General features: G+C 34.6%; 1 protein-coding gene across 7 annotated transcripts in view; it reads left to right on the top strand.

Moving 5' to 3' along the window:
• The window catches only part of LOC149538676 (uncharacterized), a 198091-nt gene that overhangs the window by 118073 nt on the left and 61455 nt on the right, over nt 1-18563 (top strand). For 5 of the 7 annotated variants that reach the window (XM_089800012.1, XM_089800009.1, XM_089800007.1 and 2 more), the window contains 2 exons: nt 5677-5726; nt 15189-16190. In XM_089800012.1, coding sequence (XP_089656138.1) covers nt 5677-5726; nt 15189-16190 — 1052 coding nt within the window. Of the gene's footprint in view, nt 1-1383; nt 1532-4559; nt 4855-5676; nt 5727-15188; nt 16191-18563 lie in introns of those variants that run through there. The other 2 variants (XM_089800013.1, XM_089800014.1) reach the window with 2 other exon arrangements.

Raw genomic sequence — 18563 nt, 5'->3', positions numbered from 1 at the left:
TATTAACTAATGTCATTAGTCCTTCTAAAAGATTAATCCAATGTGTTACAAATTATAAAAAGACTAATTATTATTTTCAATTTAAAATAGTCACAACAGTGTGCACATATAACTTCAGAGAGAAAATAACTTTTAATTACCAATTCCAAAAATATATAATGCATAGGATCCATACATACTATTTGTTTATTTTTTTGGTGGGCATTGGCATATTTATTATGGCCGAAATGTAAACGGACATGACATTTAGATTAATTGGTTTAAAACTCAGAATCATAGCATTTCTACACAAGTTGCTCCATTTCTTTTTGAACAAAATCATAATACTTTAAGAGTTAAAGAATGCCCAAAGTATTGAAGATATATTTTTTAATGGAGAGAATCAAACTTCTATGCAAGCTTCATAATTGCTTTTTAGCATGAATCTGAGGACTCTGCCGCTGATTTATAAACATATTTATAATTCGCTAAAAGAATATTTAATGTAGAAACTTTAATCAAAATTATTTTTAAGTGTATAAGAATAAGTTCTTGGAAAATAATAGATTATGATATTTTATCAATATTTCAATTTATATTATTTTTCAATTAATGTTTTGTGAATAAAATTTCATGTAAATCTATTCTTGTGCATATGAAATTTTATTAATATTATTTTAATTTAAAATCTAATCTTATGTTAAAGTATATAATTATTTTTAATACCTATATATCATATTTTATTTAAGTCTATTTTTATGAAAGTGATGGGAAAACTTGTGCTTATTTTTGGCAGAATATATATATATATATATATATATATATATATATATATATATATATATATATATATATATATATATATATATATATATATATATATATATTTATTAAGTTATTATTATTATTTTAATTCTCATTGCTTGAAATGATTCAAATAGGAAACATTTGCTCGATAAGAACAATGAAGTAGTATATATATATATATATATTTTAAGCATACTTATTTTTAGAAATGGGAAAAAATTTAGTTTCACATATTGATTTATTTTATATAAAAATTAAGAAAGATTTCAAGATTTATTTTATATTAATCAGTAGTTAATATCTTATTATAAATATTATAATTTTTTAAAAGTAGCTTATTATTATTATAAAGTGTTACAAGGTGACAATTTTGTTTTAAACATTGAAAATGATTATGATTATGATATTGTTATCTTGACACAAATTTTATTGATACATGTACGTAGCTTTAATTTATTACAAATTTAGTAAAATATAAAAATTGATGTAAGATCTGAAATCTGTCTTCCTTTTTGGGCAAAAGGCAGGGACTCCAGCTCAACAGAGCTCTTGTTTACTAAGCTGCACAGATTTCTCCATTTTGTGCCTATTGCCAAATTCTTGCTAGTGGGATGAAAACCCCAATGGTTTTCGGAGCAAGAACAGAAACTCTCTTGCTTCACCGGAGCAGTTTTATAGAGCTATTGACAGGGTACTCAATGTTTGAGTAGGGATGAAAACCCTTGTTCATGGTGCATCTTTGGAGGTAAATCCAGAAACGTTTGCATTTGTGCAAAAAGAGGTTTCGTGTTTGCTGTGTTTTATTGGTTTTAAGTGATTGAAGTTAGTGAAGTCTTTAATCAAAGACAAATTTCCACATTGTTATTTTGGAAGCTTCACGGCCGTTTATTGTTGATCTTAATATTATTTATCTGGACATTTTAATTTTGGAATATTCTGTTTTGGAGTGGGTAGTGATTTTCTTTTGCTAGTTTAAAGTGGCCATCCTTGGTTTGAGGCAGCTTTATTATCTATTGCATTAGATATTGATCACTAATACTATAGAGTGAATCATTGACTGTTGAGAAATTATTAGGCAAAGATGGTAAATTACCCTTAACCTGATCAAGGAAAATAGAGACATCTACGCTTTATGATTCTCGACGGGAAGAATACAGAGATTTCATATTTGATTGAGAAACAAAACCAATGATATTGTTTCAATTTATTATTGATCCCTATTGTGGGAAAGATTTAATAGAGGACTACTGTTGTAGAAAGTGAAGTCTGAATGGCTTTAGAGATTAAAGAATTGAATTAAGAATTAATAATTCATTGTGTGCGAAAATAGAGACATCTACGCTTTGTATCATTCTCGAGGGGAAGAATACAGAGATTTCATATTTGATTGAGAAACAAAACCAATGATATCGTTTCAATTTATTATTGATCCCTATTGTGGGAAAGATTTAATAGAGGACTACCGTTGTAGAAAGTGAAGTCTGAATGGCTTTAGAGATTAAAGAATTGAATTATGCATTTATAATTTATCGTGTGCGAATGCCAGCATATAATTGGATTAATGAACAGTTGTAATGGCTTGTCTTCTAGCTGTCAGACTTGGACTCGGTTTCACATACATCTACAGGATCTATTATTTACAGAGATCTTAAAATTACATTACTGGTTGTTGTGAACATTAAACATTGTGCTCATGGCGGCATGTGTGGTGTCCTTATAATATTTAGCAAGAGGTCACCAATGATGATAGATCTGTTTTCGAGGTTTTAGTTTCTGCAAATGAGGAATTGGTGAAACTATGACGACAGGTCCAGATGTTGCAAAACTTGTCTTTGGATAATGACACAGATGATGACAACAAGAGTGACACCTTATATTGATATAGAACTACAAGTTCAAATTACATTTGAATATCATGGAATGGAGGATACTGCATTTAAAATTTGTTGTAGAAAAGAAGATGACAACATGAGTGACACCTTATATTGATAGAGAATTAAAAGTTCAAATTACATTTGAATATCATGGAATGGAGGATACTGCATTAAAAATTTCTTGTAGAAAAGAAGAGTGGACCTCTAAAGTGACTGGGAACTCTATAAAATGAAGTGGAAATTTTACATTGTGGCGGGGGTGGGGGGGTGTATAATAACCAATGCTCCATTCCCATTATTTGACAAATGCTTATATCAAGACATTTTCTGATTTGTTGCATATTGACCCTCATTGGAGCAACTCGTATCAAGGACGCACAGATAAGTATTCATTATCTTTGAGTATTACATTTATCTACTTGTATTTCTATACAATTTATCAAGAGCTATTTGCTTTTAATCTTTTTTTTGTCTCTAGAGATATTCTTGTAGGAAAAGATTGGTACTTTACACATGCTACCAAATATTGTGCAGAATTCAATCTTATGATAGTAACTTAAAAGAAGTTTTGATCTAGAATTCATTAGTCATCTGATAATCATGCTGGATTAAATGAGGCTCTTGAAGTGAATATCCTTGATGATTGAGATTATGAGTATCCTTCTATATCAAGAGGAAGCTTGGTAGTTCATTAGAGGCAACCTTGGACAAAGAGAGGGAGTAGATAGAGGATATGTTTCAGTTGATTTTTGAGGAACTTGATAATATTTATTCAGAGGGAGTTTTACATTGAATGAGGAACTCAAAAGTTGATATTAGATTTAGAGAGAGTTTGACACTTATTAGAAGTAACCTTGACGAGGATCAATAGTTTAGTTTTTCTTTGTGACGGAGAAGTTACTAGTGCAATCCTTCGTAATACATTTGTCTCTATCAGAGATAAGTTTCAGGTGAAAACCTTATTCTCGGATATGGTTCATGCTGGATGTCATGACAACACCACATGACAATGTCTGTGGTGACTTCATGTAAAGTTTTGATGTCATGTGTGTATGGGCCTGTCCCCTGTGTACATCATGAGGAAGTGACGACTTCCAAATGATTATCACTTGTATTTGTTAAAGTTATTGGAAGGTGGCGATCTTACAATAACTTAATCTCTTCTATTATGATAGATATCGTATGATGTCTAATTAGATCATGATAGATTATATCTTGTATATGAACTAAGTGATGGATGTCATTTCATTGACGGTCTATGAGTTGTTTGTATAGATATGTCATAGGTACTTGCTGAATATCATGTGACGTGATATTCTGGAGGGCATTAGCTTATTGTTATTATTTAGTACTTGGTGAATACCATATAAATTGATATTCAAGAGGCCATTGCTTAGAGTGCTTGGTGAATATCATGTGCTGATATTTAGGAGGCCATTACTCATAAATGGTGGATATCTTCTGATCAAAGATATTCTTAAAATTTACCACTTCTGATATTATGTTGAGGTAGTATCCATTCATGTGTTTATCGTCCCGAGCTAAGAGGGAGTGGTAATGTTGTAGCTTCAGTTGGGATTGATTTAACCATGAGATACATTGGTATGATTACTAGTTAATTATTATGATTAGTAATCATTAGATAATTAATATATATAATTAATAATTGTCTAACATAAATAATAAATCAATGAATTGGCATGTCCCATGAAGGGAAATAATAAATCAATGAATAGGCATGTCCCATGAAGGGACATGTTTCTTCTTGTCTTAGCCACAATATAAATGCTAGAGAGATTGCTCTATTTGAAACATACATACTAAATAGGCAGTGCTATTACATTTGCAGCGATCTTAAAAAACTTAACAAGAATAAGTCTGAAGTTTGAGCCCTCGCTGGGGCGTGGACTTTCTTATGATTGGGTGAACAACTTGGGTTTATTCTGAAGTTCATGACATTTTCATGCCTCTCATATGATTGGGTGAACAACTTGGGTTTATTCTGAAGTTCATGACATTTTCATGGAATGTCAAGGAAGGGTATAGCTGGTTTTGGGCATTTTCTGGTATCAGAGTAGCTAATCATTTGTACTATCACATGTTTTTTGGAGGAAACTGAACCTGCTATGAAGTGCAAGATAGCCTTTGCTGCTGTGTAGAAGAAAAAAGATTCAGACGTGGTCTCCTCTGATGGGTGAGCAATGATCAATCATATTTAAAGGTCAGAAGTTAATGTATGTTGTGCTGCTCTTATTTGCAGTCCTGTAAACACCATTATATCTTAGAAATTCAACATTCAGAGCTTTTAAATTTGCTTACTGTTATTTATAGCAGCATTCCATTGTGAAAATAAATGTTTATGTTTTTATGGTTACTTAAAGAGCATTGCAATTGCAAATCACACTGAAATCCACAACTAACTACAAAAATTATCAGACATTGCACAGAAATTTGGCAAAGCGTTTCCTCAAACAAACTCAGAAAATACAACACATATCTTCAAGCACAAACACGGAATGTTGAATGTTCACATTGAAGAATCCATACAATGGAGAAAAATGAGTGAGAATGCAAATTGTTTGACTTAGTGTGTAAAGTTATAAACAATAAATCATTAGAAAATCAGATCTGATAGGTGCAAGAAATTCTGGTAGCAACAGGGGTGGCCTCCTACACCAAGACATGCCAACATCAAGGACTTGATTGATTGACAAGAAGGATAGCATAGTTGACATTGATAGGAGAAGAATGACTTGAAACATGGCTACAAGTATGATTATTCTAGACTCTTGAGTTCTATTAAGGGTAGCACTTTTGGGTGCCTTCACAATCAAATGAGAATATGCTTTATCTATCATTCTCTGTTTCTTGTAACAATATCCTATAATAGTTTCTGTGCCTAATTGTTAGTTCCATTTACATGTTTGTACTGTAAGTTTTAGTTATTTATCATGATTCCCTATATGCAACTATGTCAGGAATCTGAAACATTTCTGATTTGCCTTTGGCTTGGCAGGACCTTTAGATCTAAGAGACAAGGATCAGACATTAAAAGCCAAGCTTCAGGTATGATTACATAATTGCATAATAATAATGGATACTGGGACACCAATCGACTATTCAATTAGTTGTTTGCAAATACACAAGTTTCTTCTCCACTTATTCCAAGATGTAGTTTTGAAATTTAAAACTGCACAGACTACAGCTTTATTTGCAACTGTTGTCCTATTCAAGACATATTATGTTTGATGTATATATATACTATTGGTTAGATATAAAGGAAAACATGTTAATATTGAAACTGAATAGAACAATAGTACATAGAAAAAACATTCTGGATCAGAAAATGATTGATTTAAATTGAAAACAAGCATATCACTAGAACCAAAGCGATAAAAAAAACTCACAGCTAAGCTGGAGGAAATGTTAAAGTGGATACCTTATTTGCAAATGCGAGCTCCTAACTCACTTGGAATGTGATTTAAAAGTTTAATATTTATTTTTTGAATAGTAAGAGAACCTGAAGGATACCGACCATCTGTAGCTCCAGTAGAAGGTGCATGCGTGGAGCATTACAATTATCAAATGCAGCCAAGGAAATTGTTAAGATTTCCAGGATCCACCTCCCAATCTTCTTTTATCACTATTCTGTACAGTTCTTACATTTTTTTTTCCTCCGTAATAGATTTTGATTTTATTAAGAGTAGAGCATAAGTACAAAGTAGTTTTAACAACAGCAGAAACCCTAACTCTCCCTACAACACCAAAATGAAGTTCACTAGTACATCAAAAAATCTCCACCAACCCTGCCAATAGCTAATCCTTCCTGACAATTATAGAAACACATTAGATTTTCTCAAAAAGAAAAGGGGCATTCTATCATGCCACCAACCCCAGAAACAAGTATACAATTTACAAAAAAAGGACCAAATTCATTATAAACAGAAAATTTAACTTTCAAAAAGCCATCACATATCTTGCTGGAACAACATTGTGCTCGTTTGTTCTGCGTTTGTGCGCATGTAGCCATTCATTCATTCTCTCCTCATTCTTCTCAGGCACCCCAACAACTTTATTCTTACAACGTTCATTTCTGCGCACTTGGAATCACTTGTTCATTTTCTCATCCTCATCCTTTGTCTATCCAATTGCCTTCTTCATTTCTTCAATGTCTTCATCTAGCAAGTGAATCATCACAACTGATTTTAGTGCTAACCATCCACGAAAAACATTTTTTAATCTTTGCTTCCAATGTTTCTCATCAAACTGCCATACAAATGTGGTGTACTTGGTCCCTTCAATCTTCTCTAGTCCACCTCGTTGATTAGACAAATTTATCCCCAACCTTGGACTTGACCATTCAAGGATGTTATCCATGCCCCCAAAGAATTTTCATGGGACAATGGTCGCCATCACCATTCTGACGATCTCCTTCGCTTCACCTAACTGCAAATCCCAAGCCATAATCATAGAGAACACATTTGTGTTTGTTCTATGGTGGTTTTCCACTGCATTAAACATCTCTCCTAGGATAATCATCATATTATCTGTTAATTTTTTGTTCTCTTCAAACAAAAACATTTTATGCAACCTTTTCTATATGCTCTGGCCATGATATGGGTTTTGTTGCTTGGAAGAGGTGAAAATGGAAGTTGTCTCTATCCTTTTGCAGTCAAGCCAAAACACACATTCCAAATGACTTTAAAGCATTCAAAATTAATCACCAAATGTCAACTCTTAAAGGTGAAAATTTCGGACTTCCCCTGCAATAAATGCGATGCCCAGCAAAGAGTTGCATGCCACATTACCCCTCTTTCACAATATCTCTATCCCTGTACTCCACTGCCGAATCACACAACATCTCTTAGGGTTTTTCTAAAATAAATGAAAGGTAACAATTATTTAATTCAAACTCCGTCCATCAATAGGCCTCTAAAGTCCTCAATTCTAATCTCTTCCACTTTAAATGATTAAGCCTAGTTTGATAGAGTGTTTGCCTCTTTATTCCCTTGTCTTGCAATATGCATGATTTTATAATATTCTAAGGGAGCTAACTCCTCATTGATTAGTTCTATGCCTTTCGAAACATGCCAAGATTGCATGACACCTTTAATTATAGCATTTACTATTATTTGCAAAGTTCCTAGACTCGGACCCGACTCTAACTTGGCAAGGGCGACTCGACTCGTGATCTGGCTTGGACTCGACCGTGACTCAACAAAGCGACAAAGCCCTTGAAATTTAGAGGTTTTTAAGGGTTTAAAGAACATTCCATGCACCCATTATTGTATAAAGCTTAAAGACACAATGACATCATGAAATAGAAAGTAATTTGATCACATACACAAACTTACATCGATTAAATAAGTACAAAGGTACATTGTAGTTGAAGGAAATAGCAAACATAGATATATAAAATTTTAAAATTCTACATATTGTCAAATCAAAATGTATATCAAATCCATGAAATCCATCACATCAATAGTCATCATCAAATGTTTAAAACATACATAAACAAATAAAAGTCTATAGCTATTGCTCCTCATCCTCAATTTCAACATCAGCCTCAATCTTTGAGTAATCTATATTAAGCCTCCTAGTAAGGCATCTAAGGTAGGTCTTGGATGACTCATTAGCCATAGTCTTTGCTTGCAAGGTACCACTAGGATCAATAGTATTAACTCTTTGCTTGTCACCTGCCATAATCACGACCTCGACCTCTTTGTCTACCCGGTCAATCCACTCTAGGTCCTCATCATCGAAGACAAGATCAGTATCCTCAGTAACCCACTCAAATTCTGGATCAATCTCCTCTAGAATAATCAGAGAGGTGTCACTATCCAAAATCTCTCTAGTCCTAAGGCACAGGTTGTAATGCACAAAGACTAGATTATTCATCCTCTCCATAGTCAACCTGTTATGCCTCTTCAAGTGGATGTGCTCGAACATGTTCCGATCACGCTCACATCCAGAAGTGCTACATGGCTGGCTCAATATGCGGATGGCAATTTTTTGAAGGTTTTTGATTTGAAGCCCCAAACATTTGCCACCATCTATCTGAAAAAAGGAAAAGAAAAAAAAGATTAGTCTCATGTCCACCTTTAAAGCTAGAACCTAGATAATAAAATTAAATTGCATAAGCTACAACTTTTACCTGGTTCCAATTTTGTACGACCATCTTTGCATATTTGGCTTCCAAAAATGGGCCTTAATGAATTATTATAGGCATCCATCTTAAGCAATGTATTTGTGGCATTATTGCCTACCATCTTCCCTATCATAGTAAATAGGCCACTAAGAACCTCCTCATCTTCCTTGTGATCATCACAGAAACGGTATGCCGGATTGAGATAATAGGTTATTGCATGGATGGGACATGACGCTGATTTTGTCATCTCCTATCAATTATGTCCCAAATGAAGCCATACTTGTCCTCAACTCCTGCATATTTGGCTCTAATGACCTCCTTGGCCCTATCCGTGCCCTCATATATGTAGCCCATAGAGGGCTTCTCCTCGTCAACACTCGTTGGACTACGAGGGACTGAATGACCTACAAAACAGTTAAACAAAAAACCAATTGAATGGATGATCATTAAAATATGAAACTTTGCAAAGTTGCACTGTGAAAATAAAACAAAATATGTATAGAATTTATAAATTTTGAGTTTTTAAATTACCTCCACAATCTCCTGACAAGGAGTCCAAAAACTTCATCAAAAATAAATTTTGCCACATCTATCCTTCCACGGTGGTAGCATAGGATGAGGAAGTCCACTATAGACCAATAAACATGCACCTCAAAGGTAACCTTGAATTCAGCAAAGATTTTAGTGTGATAAAATTTGAGGCAAATCTTGTGATACCAGGATGAGCCAACTCCTTTTGCCCCATGTAATCCCTCATAATGCTAAGGATCAATGCATGATTAGAGATGAACTTGCAAATATTTTTGGCCTTATCAACACATGATTTGACCCATTCAAGCTTGCCAATATCCTCTAACATGAGGTCAAGGCAATGGGCTGTACATGGAGTCCAAACAATTTTTGGGTGCCTCTCCATCAAAAGGTTTCCTGCAGCAATTTAAAATTAATTAGAAATAATTTCGCTGAAATTTTGAAAACTAAAATAAAAAATTTAGAAGCTTAAAATTTTACCTGTAGCAACATAATTAGCTGTATTATCAGTCACCACCTGCACAACATTCTCTTCCTCCACCTCTTTTATGACCTCCTCGATAGCCTCACATAAGTATGCAACATTTTTGACATGCGAGGAAGCATCTACAATCTTCAAAAACATTGTGGATCCTGAAAGTGAAAACAAAACAAAATAATTATCAATGACCAATCAATAAATAAATTTTTAAAATATAAACAAATCAAGATGATCAATCACCTCTGTAGGAAACATGAATATTTAGGAGTCCTATTCCTCCCATCTGTCCATTGATCTGTTATAATGGTGCGACCCATTTGGCTCCAAGTCTTTTTATGGTCCTCCAACTCAAGCTTCTTTTCCTCAACCATCTCTAGTAAGAGGGGTCCACTCAACTCAACATCAGTGGGGGCTTTAAACCCTACATTGCAAATGACAACCACATTGATCATGTCCTGCCAATAAGGAGTCCTGTCACATATATAGAAATATTTAAATTAGCAAATTCCAACATCAAGTTATAATTATAAAATTTTATTTTCAAAGATTAATTGAAAAGTAAAACTATCAAATATAAATGAACTACCTGGCTGCAATAAATGGAATGTTGTAGAAATACTAGAACTTGCAAATTGATCTCCTTTTTCCAACCCATGCTCTCAAGTGAGGGTTGTGCACCAAGAGTAGTGCGTGGTACATAATAATTGTCCAACCTAGAAGTAGGTTTTCTGACTCTAGGATGAAAGGTAATGCCATTACTACTATTAGGGGCAGAGCCACTAGTAGGAACACATTTAGAAGCACTAGCACAAGAAGAAGCACAAGGACGAAAGGGAGGAAGGGAAGAACCCTCTCCAACACAACCTAGTGGTGTAAAACTAGATACTGATGCAGATGGAGACGAGGGTGGACGAGAACCAATCTGAGCTAACTCTTCAAATTATTTTTGTCTTAATTACTTTGCCTCTTCATATCTTTCTAAGGCAATATAACAAAAACATTTAGCCTCAGCAGTTGCCTTTTTACAAAACTCAGTATCATGGCCATGTATGTCACCAATATGATATTTTAATCTATTTATCCTCTCACTATTAATGATCTTACAAAATAAGCATTTTGTTTGATTTCTACCTCTACTTGGGAAGTCTATAGTGTACTTCCAACACTTATCTCTTTGATTGCCTTTGGGTTTTTTAGGAGGAGCCATAATGATTAGGGAAAAAAATGTTTTCAAAATGTCAAGGTTGCTGCAATAAGACAATTTTAACCAAAAATTACTTTATAAGCATTTTATTTTTGATGAAGACTTAAACTAAAAGGAAAAAATTAGCAAACCCTACATTTTTTTATAAAAAGAATTGCAAATACTTGAGATAATAAAATGCAACGTAGATTTTAAAGTCAAGCATAAAAAAAAGACTATAAAGTTATAAACAAAAAACTCCATAAACATAGAGAAAAAATTCATCTAAATTCAAAATAACTGACTCTTACCTCATTCAAATGAGTTGATAAGTGTTGACAAGAGCTCCTATAAACTCCTTGATGATCTCAATGCAAGTAAATAGCTGCTCCAATGTGCTTTGTGCAAGCTTTTCTCCACTTCCTTTCAGCTGGTTGCAAAACAATCTCTCTCTCTCTCTCTCTCTCTCTCTCTCTCTCTCTCTCTCTTTCTCTCTCTCTCTGTGTGATTCTCATGTAAAAATGTTATGGAAGCCCTTTTAGGGTTATAACAAAAAGAAACATAAAAAAATTAAGAAAAAAACATAATATTATTTATTTATGGCATGACGAATTTTCTCTAGCTGTGACCGGGTCATGTGGCTCAGACTCTCTGGGTCATGTGTCAACTCGTGGGTCAGGGTCACGGGTCATTTTGACTTGGCAGCGGTGACTTGACTTGCTGGCTCGTGCGACTTGCAATTCATTGATTATTTGTGAATCTCCTTCTACATGGAGTGTTTGATCTCCTCAATTTTTTATTGCTCTAATGGTTAGTAACACTGCTTGAGCCTCAGCTACATTATTTATTCCATTGCTAATTTTTAACCCCCACAAGCAACTAAATTACCCTCCCAATCTCGAATGATAATCCTACTTCTGAAGGGCTTGGGTTACCCTTAGAGGCACCATCGAAATTGCACTTCCACCATCACTCAATTGGTTTTACCCACATTACATGAGTTACCACCTCAGATGATGGATTAATCCATCCAAGCTCGTTCACAGGTCTAATTTTAATTTCGTACCATTCCTTCTGAATCTGTTTGTCTTACTATGTAAAGAGTATTTTCAGGTTGAAGTACCTTGAAGCTGCAGCCCCCGTTGCTTCCTATCTGGCATTATTAATTCTCTATTTCAATCTATCAATCTCTTTCCTTTTGTCTTGAAAGATTCGTCTTTTTCTTTCCCTCCAAGCTTCCTAGATTATTATGATCGACTTAATATCCAAATGGTCGAAAGTGTCAATTTTTCCACTTGTTGTGGCCACTCCGTAAAAACCTTCTATAATTTGTTCTGTAGGGGGCCCTACCACCCTAGTTTATTATCTTATCAATCTTACTGGTGTTATTGGCATTTCGTGTTGGAGGACTATTTCATAGAACCAACGATTCATTTGGGAATGTTGGCATAATTGTTCTTTTCTCTTTTGCACTCATGCTAAAATGAATGAGAACAATGTCTTCTGCAAAACTGCAATAAATACATAACAATGAGCCTCAGCCTTACCTTGGGGCTCTTTTGAGGGGATACAAGAGTTGATTGGCAGAAGTGTGACACAGCTGAGTCAACTTGTACGGGGATAAAATCCACTTGAAATGAAAACTGTGACTGAGTGTTGGGGATAGACCATGTGCCTCAACCCTTTATGCAGTTGTGAACCCTTTGTATCCTGCTTGTCAATCTACCACAACAACGAATGGATATTTACAAGGTAATGGTTGAATATACTGGCAGAGAGTTGTTCGGTAAGAAAATGACTTCTTTTTGAGTTTGGTTGTTGGGTTAGCAAAGATCAGCATGCAGTTCCTCATCAATCATAACCAATGTGAAGTTACTGTTAGTGTTATTTGAGTGTGGGAAGCCAATTACATCTGAAGTGAAAATGATTGAAGGTTTGTGATATTTGTCCCAGGAAAACAAGGGTCTCATGGCCAAGTTGATGTGTATTTAGCTTATATAGTACATAGATTGAAATGTGAGTTAATGGAATTTAAGGAATGAGGCACGGGAAAAATAAATTTGTGAAGTGCAAATAAAGGAGGCAAATGGCTGTTCTGAAGGCTGCAGACAAGTTACAAAGGGATGTTATTGTGTTAGGGAAGTTCTTGTACGTGTGGGGTTGCAAGGGATTATTCTATCAAGGATTAGGGATGAAAGGGATATGATGGTGACAGATATAAGGAGTGGGGATGCACAGGAAATCGAATGTGCATATAGATAAATTAAAGGGGCACCAAAGTGTAAAAATCAATGTGTAATAAATAGTGTTCCTTGGATGCAACCTTGTGGGTTCTGTAGGGTTTTGTGGACAGGGACAGAATGTCCCCTACCCATTTACTTTTGTTATCTTTTTGGAGATATCCTGAATACATCTACCGAAAATGGGGGATGTTGTGAGGATGGCTTGCCATCCGGAATGTCCTTGTGAGGTCATGAGGACTTCAGGATGCTTCCTTTGGCCGTCAATTTTAATTCTACAAATCAAAAGCTCTTGACCTCTTTTTCTGATGCTTTGCTTCTTTGCTTATCATTTTCTTGTTAAGGATGTTTTCTTGGATGCCCATGCAATCTACGAAAGCTTGGAGTGATGAAGGGCTATAACAATAACATGAATAAATTAGTTTGTAAGTAATCTCTGCAGCATGCCATCAATAGGGTACAGAATTGAGGCAGATAGATGGCAAAGGGTCAAGGTCTGTGAAACAAGATCTGATTAGAAGCAAAATAAAACTTGAATAGCATGCTTAATGTTTGTTTTAGTGTGTACAGTAAAATATCTGTAACATCTTGGAAAGTAAGAAAACCTTTTTGTTGATACTTGGATTGCCACCAAACGAGATTTATAAAGCTGCAAAGTAGCTTGGATTCTCTTAGCAGAATCCCAGCTCTGTGTAATATACCTGAAAAGATTATTGATGGGAGAGTAGTGTTTACTATACCAAAATGCATTTCTACAGTCACAACATGCTGGAAGAACCTTTGTAAATAATAACCCCTCATTATTCATATCGACGTCATCAGTGCAGTTAGATTAGCAGCTATAACATGAAGCAATCAGTGATTCAGATGCATGACTTCCATCTCCTTTGACACACTATTCCAGGCTGTAATTGATGATAGTGGAAGGAAGGGAAAAGAGTCAAACACACAAGTGTAAATGGCTAGACTTACAATTTGATTTTGATTGGTTGTTACTAGATGCTGATTAGGGGCAGCAGCATATTTTCTATGTTTTTTGTCATTTTGTAGTTGAAACTTGCAGCCTTTGGGAATTTTGTTGTAATTTGATTTTTTCTAATTTGTTTATCAACTCTCATGGGAAATCTCAATTCAACTCTAATTGTTTGTATCAACTATCAAGGTTTTATAATGTATATCATGCATGCCTTATCAATGTTACTGTACGGATATTTAAAATTTCTTATACTTTTAAATATTCCTTATTATTTTCAGCCCCACTGTCCCTCAAAACTGGCTTTCCAAAAAGTCCATATTGAAAATTCATCCACTCGTCTTCTTCTTGGAAACTTGGAACAACATAGAAAATAAATGTTACTAGTTTACGTCTCTTTCCACACTATTTTATCTTGCACTAAATTACTTATATTTCAAGTTGTCAACGTATGTTTTTGTTTGAAAATATATGGCTTAACTGTATATTCCCATTTACTCATTTTCTAATGTTTAGGAGGGCTTATTCTGAAACAGTCCTTGTTTTGGAAAAAGATGTCATTTTCAGTGATACATTACTGCAGCATGTTACATTACTGGATCATCTGTAAATTGTTAATACCAATATATAATTTTTCTCTTCAATAATGTATGTATTCTTCAATTTTCAATTGTTTTAGTTGGCTATTTCAACAATTTCAACTGCAGCATATATCTTTTAAACATCAATTTTCATAAGCTTATCTTATATTGGTTTCTATATTTGTACTAAAGTTGATTAGTAGTGATTTTATAGACTTGAACATGTGGCATAGATATTGAACAATACTGTATAGCTTTAGATCTGAAGCCGTAGTTCTACAATTTGAGCCTTGTAGGAGACAATTGCAATTCTAATACATTTCTTCTTGACATGATGCTTTTGAAGTAACATGTTTGTACTGAGCTGATGATTGATCTTCTTTATGTGCAGTTTTTTAATTTTTTGCTGTGGAATGTAAAAGAGGATGAACGCCGTCGTTTAGCTTCAGGTATAAACAGTCATCATTCGAGTTATCTGCTTGGTAAGGCTGCTTCACAAAAATCTATTGCCAATAAATGGCAACTGTCTTCAAATGATGTATTAAATCTGCAGTCTTCAGATTCACCCATTGGTAGAAATGCAGCTTTATTGAGTGTTAAACCAGTTAGACATGATGCTCTTGAAATAAAAAGCTGTCATTATTCTAATATGAGAACAGAAGTCGATGGGCCAAATGAGGGTCGACTAATACTAAATCAGGCTACAGCCATTCCAAAACAAGATCCTGAGTTTATAAGGAGTGAAATATCATTGGACAACCTCACTATTAGGGAACTTCATGAGGCTTTCAAGGCAACTTTTGGACGAGAGACTTCTGTGAAAGACAAGCAGTGGCTTAAGCGCCGTATTGCGATGGCATTGGAGGACAAAATTTTGGGCACTGAGAAGCAAGAGGAGATGAGCACAAGGCTTGGAATTTCTGTGACTGCAGAGAGTCCTTTACCTGTTTCTCCATTTGTGCAGGCTGGTAAAAGTAAATTGACTACAGATGTTATTACAGACACAGGGTTCCAAAAACAACCTGATGACAAGAGCTCTTTCTTGATGCCATTTGTTGATATTGTTGGTAAAGCAGAAGATGAATTCATAGATGATGACGATCAGTATGGAGAAGAGATGGGTGCAAAGAGAATGAGGAAACCGACTCGAAGATACATTGAGGAATCATCTGAGGTAGAATCAAAAGGAAACAGTGGAAAGATGGTTGATACGCCTGGGGATTCAGATGATGACTATTCACCACCAACATCTCGGTTAAGACCTTACTTGTATGGGGGCTGGGGAACAGAGTTTGTTAGTAGGCACGAACCTCTGGGAGGATCTGAAATCGAAGTTCCTTTTGTTTCTCGAGTTCGCCGAGGACGCCCACGGAAAAATTTTAATGCACTCCTGGTATGTATATTGATTAGTCTTGAAAATTGCCATGAGGCCTAGCACAGATTCCTTTAGGAATTATATTAAAACTGTTTAGTAAAATGTCTATAAACGTTTTCAGATTGGAAACCATGCATTACATTCTTGTGTAAATAATTACATTTTCAAATTTAAATTTTGCGCAGCTTTATTTATGGGTGTATACTTATAGTTTCACACAAAAGAAAACATAGTCCAGACTCCAAATAGGTGGCTTTTGACATTCTATTTTAACTTCCGATTTCACTTTTGTGTTAAAACTAAGCTAGATGTTATTTTGAATAAGTTAATAATTTGATATGTGAATCATGTCTGTCTAAATTGTTTTTTGTATCATTTTTCTTGGTCTATATTTAGTATTAAACCTATCATGATTTTATGAAAGTTTACATTTCAGTGCATACTGTTAAAATGTTAAGATTGGAAATTTGAATGGGATTTCAGAACTTTCCTGACATTAAGTAAATATTCCTCGCTTTAGTCCCTAAGAAGAAACTACGCTAACTAATATTCTATCCTCAAATCGTTTTTAATATTATCTATATATTACTTACCATGTTCCATGGCATTCCGGGGACATGGATGGCAGGGAATGGTGGGACTCGTTCCTACAAAATTAACTATACATGCCATCAAAATATATATTATTCATTGAATGTATTGAATTCAATATTAAAATAAAATTAAAGATTTAAAAGTGGAATATACATGGCTGAATCATTCAGTGGTAGGCTGCTAGTATCACAGCAATACAAAGATTAGAGTAAAATAGAAACTGATCCCTAGTAGCTCAAGGCCAAATATTTCTGTCTGTTTTGGAGGAGAAAAAGATGGTCACTTAGCCAATTTAGATACTCACCGTCTTTGTTGTTGAATCCCAGCTCCGACATTAGCAATACATTAAGTATTCCCATATTCCTTGTCCTTCTGGCACAGGAAATCATGTGGCAAGCAATTTATTCTCGTTTGTTGTCTTTCATGTGTTGGTGCATATCATTATATGTGGACACTAATAAATATGGTCCACCAAAACCTTATGCTTTTTCCATCACCAGTTTTTCTGTCTTATCTCTTTGTTCAATTGTCTTATTTCTATTTTGATGTACGTAGCATAGCATCCTGTCATACCCATGTCCCTTTCAAAACTTGTTTATTAAAAAACAAGCCATGTAATTTTTTAATAATTTAGAAATCAACAATTTTATTTTTGTCTGGGATTCCTAGATGTCCACGAGGCAGTCAAGGGATATTTCAAACATCCCTGGCCATCTGGTGGATGACCAAATATCTCACAGATGTTCCAGTTGTTTCTATGAAAACTCAGGAATGCTCCAAAATCTTGATGAGACAGCTATATAGCCGAGATCGTTCCTTGCCATCTTGCTGTAATGGAAATGCCACTAGGCATGGGGATGCAAATTTTGAAGCTAGGGACAAATCCTTGTAGCATCCTTATGTTCCCAGGCTCTGTAATCAAGGAATAAATAGGTAATGTTTCTTTGACCAGTTATGATGGAATGTAATGATGTTTGGTAGTCAGCTGTTTAAGTATTAATGCTACAAATTTGCTATCTCTCATAGGGCTTACTGAAGCGTTAACAATTGAGAAGATGGATTCACATATTTTCATGAAGTCAAGATCTGATCAACCAGTCAATATATGTGGGCATTTAAAACAACAAAAAAAATCAGAATTTCCTTTTAAAGGTTGACATGAGGTTAACCGTTGAACTGAGAACCAATGCTGAAAAATAAGCAAAGGGAGTGGTGAAGAAAATATAGTAGGACTAAATGTTATACCTTGAGACAAAAGCATATGTATGTAAAGAATGCTACAAAATGGAAAAATAAAATTCTTTGGAAACCTGTTTAAAGATAAGGAAGAGATGAATAAATAATGGAAGTAGGATATGACAAAAGGAGAAAAAGAGGGACAAGGAAAGAGAACTTGTACTCTCGAAAGAGAGATCACAAGTTCAAATCCCACTAGGGGGTAGGGTATGTATGCCTTGTTTGTAGTGCAGTTAGGTACCTCCTGAAAAGGAGTACGAGGTAGTCCCATATCAGTGTCACCATATGTCAACCCAAAAACCATAGCTGGTGTCATGGACTATAAAAGCCCCTTTCCTTTCCTCTTATTAGAAAGAAAGAAAAACATGCAGTAGCTCTATAGGAGTAATAATCAAAGAGTAAAATAGTTAGATGGAAATTCAAACACAAAAATCTTGATCAATTGAGAAATAAAAAAAAAGAACTTGGGTATTATGTTATAAATCTATTAGCTTAAGAAAATATGGGGAGATAAAAGTAGAATGATGAAATAGTAGAACATACTCCAAAAATTCTATTGGA

Source organism: Cupressus sempervirens, chromosome 9, assembly GCF_028749045.1.
Source record: "Cupressus sempervirens isolate cs-2001-9-10 chromosome 9, ASM2874904v1, whole genome shotgun sequence".
NCBI lineage: Eukaryota > Viridiplantae > Streptophyta > Pinopsida > Cupressales > Cupressaceae > Cupressus > Cupressus sempervirens.
This window is presented reverse-complemented; position numbering and strand designations above follow the sequence as displayed.